The following is a 3,211-nucleotide window of genomic DNA, read 5'->3' as shown; positions in this document are numbered from 1 at the left end:
GTCTATCGGTCATGTGGGTTTTTTTTAATAGGATTTACTTCAAGTATGTTAAATAATATTCCATTTATTTTATTATATGTTCTTATTTATATTATAACAAGTATTAATTTATGGACTTCATATTTATCTTTAAATATAAATCATAAACCAATTAAATATTTAACAGATTTATCAAATATACATACTATTAATAAATTAATTTAGTCGTGAGGTACAAGAGCTCTCTACTGCACTAACTGCGTCGAGTACGACGCATTCTAACCAAGCTATCGATGATAACGGCATGTAGCGCTAAACCACGAGTTCATAACGGGGCTGGATGGTTTCGGGTTGGAATTCAAGCTAACTGATATGTTAAATGGAATGTCGACGGCGTTGACTATTGCTGAGGGTATTGACGCTACGGCTGCTATGATCACGCAACGGTTAAGACAAAACTGCAACAATTCACTCTACTTAATGAATGCAAACGGGAAAGAACAAGTCCCAGTTGTCTTTTTGACCGAACCAAGTGAGCTGCTAACTTTGAATGGAAATACCGCAAACCAACTCGTAACTTCTTCGGTTATAAACACACAAGCAAGTGGAGACTTCATCTATGGACGAGGAGTGAGCGCAGATGTACCCACTTACTTGCAACATGATGGAATTGTACGTAATTTTTACTTCCCTCGAACCAAAATTGAGCAACTTGTTGGTCAAATCTGGGACCAATTTGACGAACAAATTCGAGCTTCTCACAACCGAAATTCCACTTTTCGTCTCTCAAATGAGGGCGCTATGAGCTCTTGTGGAGCGTCACTGACTGTGGCGCCTGAGTAGTTCTTACAATGCTCTCGAGACAATCGCGCAGATTGAGTAGAACTGGTCTACAACTTCTTGAACGGTTTAGAACGTTACAGTTCAAAGTCAAGTGTATGTCGGTTGTTCTATCTCGTCTTGAACCAAGAACTCCCCATTGAAGCACGGAGTGATCAAATGAAAGAACTGACGAAGCTTCACGAGGCTCTGGCAGTCGTAGACCGAACACTTATCTAGTTCTTTTGACGACTCGAGAATTCGCTATCTCCAGGTCGAGTAGTACTAGCAAATGTGTTCAAACCCTTCATCTGGCATTCCCCTGGAAGTCTGACGCTCAGCTAAGTCAACTGCATCGTTGAGCGTTCGAAATTTCGGACACCTCGCGGTCAGGACTGGCGTGTCACTCTTAGTCGAGTCCCTCATCTTGGTCATATCCAGCGACAGACTTGCGTTCATCACCAACGCGTCCTTGAGCTCTTCCTTTGTCCTCTGTATATTCACGAGGTTGTTGCCTGGACTACTGTACAGCAGTCGATGATGCATTGCGAGACTCACAGTATGAGCACTCGTTTTGACCCCTTTCAATGTTTTTTTCTTAAACGTTTCCTGCGTCGTGCTATCTCCCAAGATTTCCGTTTGTGGTTTATTGGAATACGGACAAGACGCTCCAGGTTTAAAGTGTATCTGCGTCAAATCGTCTTCTCGTTTGGAATTAGGGAGGAGCTCCTCACTGCGCACAGTTGTGAGTGACGGGACGGAGGACGTGAGTAGCGAACGTGACGAAAGTCGTAGATCTTTCATCGACTCGGACGCGTTGTTGTTAACACCGAGAAGCACTTTAAGGACCACTAAGAAGTCTCTAATTGAGCCTGTGGCTGCGGCAAGGTGGATCAAGCCATTCACTGCGTTAGTACGGTCCATTACATCCTGTTCCGTGTTTCCAGACGAGATAGCCGGTAGTTTGGGGGACGTCGTAGGGAGTGTATAGGAGCGTGGACACATATCCAGCAAGAAACGCTGGATCTTGTCCGTAAACTCCAAGATCTCAGCTTCGGGTGAACATGTAGCCATACTGCGTGATGAGCCCCGAACAATACCACTATGTCGTCTTGAACAGAGAGCTAGAAAGCCCATGGAGCGTAGAAATGGCAGTAGGTCTTCAAGAAACTCGCGTCTTTGAGTCACTGTAGCATCGTGTAAGTCGTTCAGTAAACACACGAGCACTTGGATGCCTAGTGTTGCTTCCCTCGTCACTTTGTCCTTAGGTTTGGTTGGTCCAAAAAGGCCGACCGGGTCTTCTACAGTATCCGGCGGTAGTACAGTGTTCTCCAAGCTTTTCGCGATGGATATATTCACTTGAACTGCTGCTATCCAGTGTCGATGCTGAGCAGCTACCGCCTCGTGCATGCTCTTCATTAATTGACGACGTAAGGCGATTAGCTGGTAGATTGGATTCGGGAACGTGCAGACCCAACGCAGTGCCTGTTTTAGGTCGGCTACCATGACGGCGGCCAGTTCTGGCTGCCGGAGGCGTCCGAGCACACACAGCGCGTTCGTGAGCTCCCGTTCACTCCGGTCTTCATTGTCGGTGGCTGCATCCGTCGTCGTGTCCTCTTTCGCGTCGAGTTCGTCGTCTTCCGACACCCCTCGGGCCGCTTTCGTCTGTGCCGCAAGCAACCATTGACGAATGGTCCTGTCCGGCACTAAGAGCACCGTCTCATTATGTGCCGAGCGACCTGTTCGACGGGCGCCTTGCGTAATTTCGATGCGTCTCAGTTGTTTGGCCAGGAATTCCTCGTCTCTCAGCTGGGCGAAGGTCAGACGACCCCACCGCAAGTCTGGACGTCCAGTAGTATTGGATGCGGCACTACGAGGCTCGTAGCCGGTGCCGGTGGCCGTCCACGCGTCGCCACGCTGCATGGTGTGAGTCCTGCGATCACGAGAGGGAAATAGAACGACCGTTGGCCAAGTGCCTTCTCGCCGACCCTCCGATCGGACGATTTCAGCTCGATCTCCGTGCCATTCGGTCACCACCGAAGGTGCCGGATTCGAAGCAGAGCAATCCAGTCAATGACTTGAGCTCGCCACCTTTGTTCGCACCATCGTTTGAAGAAGATGACAATGCGCTCGTTCTCGTCACTTAACAATTTACTGCGTTGTTGCATGCTTCATCAACGATGACGCTGCCTAAGACACTTTTCTCGTTTTTCAGTCTCGTTGTAGCACTGCAAGTTGCCTCGGGGATCGAGTACACTGACACCGGCATCGCTATTGTCGGTACGACGGAACTTCTGGACGTCAACGTGACGGCCGGAACTTCTCACGAAGATCTCATCTCATACGAGTTCGCGTCTTATATCGCCGTCCATTTCGCCGGCTTTAACCTGCCGGAAGGAGATTCGGTGGTCAT

The 3,211-nt window shown here is 48.3% G+C and overlaps 1 protein-coding gene across 1 annotated transcript; it reads right to left on the bottom strand.

Annotated features, from left to right (window-relative positions):
- Window positions 1–1,083: 1,083 nt before the first annotated feature.
- Window positions 1,084–2,721, bottom strand: PITG_21532 (uncharacterized protein; the record flags this gene model as incomplete). Its single annotated transcript, XM_002894978.1, has 1 exon — window positions 1,084–2,721. The coding sequence occupies one exon, from the start codon at window positions 2,719–2,721 to the stop codon at window positions 1,084–1,086; it is 1,638 nt and encodes a 545-aa protein (XP_002895024.1).
- Between the last annotated feature and the right edge of the window lie 490 nt (window positions 2,722–3,211).

This window comes from Phytophthora infestans, genomic scaffold, assembly GCF_000142945.1.
Source record: "Phytophthora infestans T30-4 supercont1.314 genomic scaffold, whole genome shotgun sequence".
Lineage (NCBI taxonomy): Eukaryota > Oomycota > Peronosporomycetes > Peronosporales > Peronosporaceae > Phytophthora > Phytophthora infestans.
Note: the sequence above shows the minus strand (reverse complement) of the source record. Positions and strands in the feature narration are given on the sequence as shown.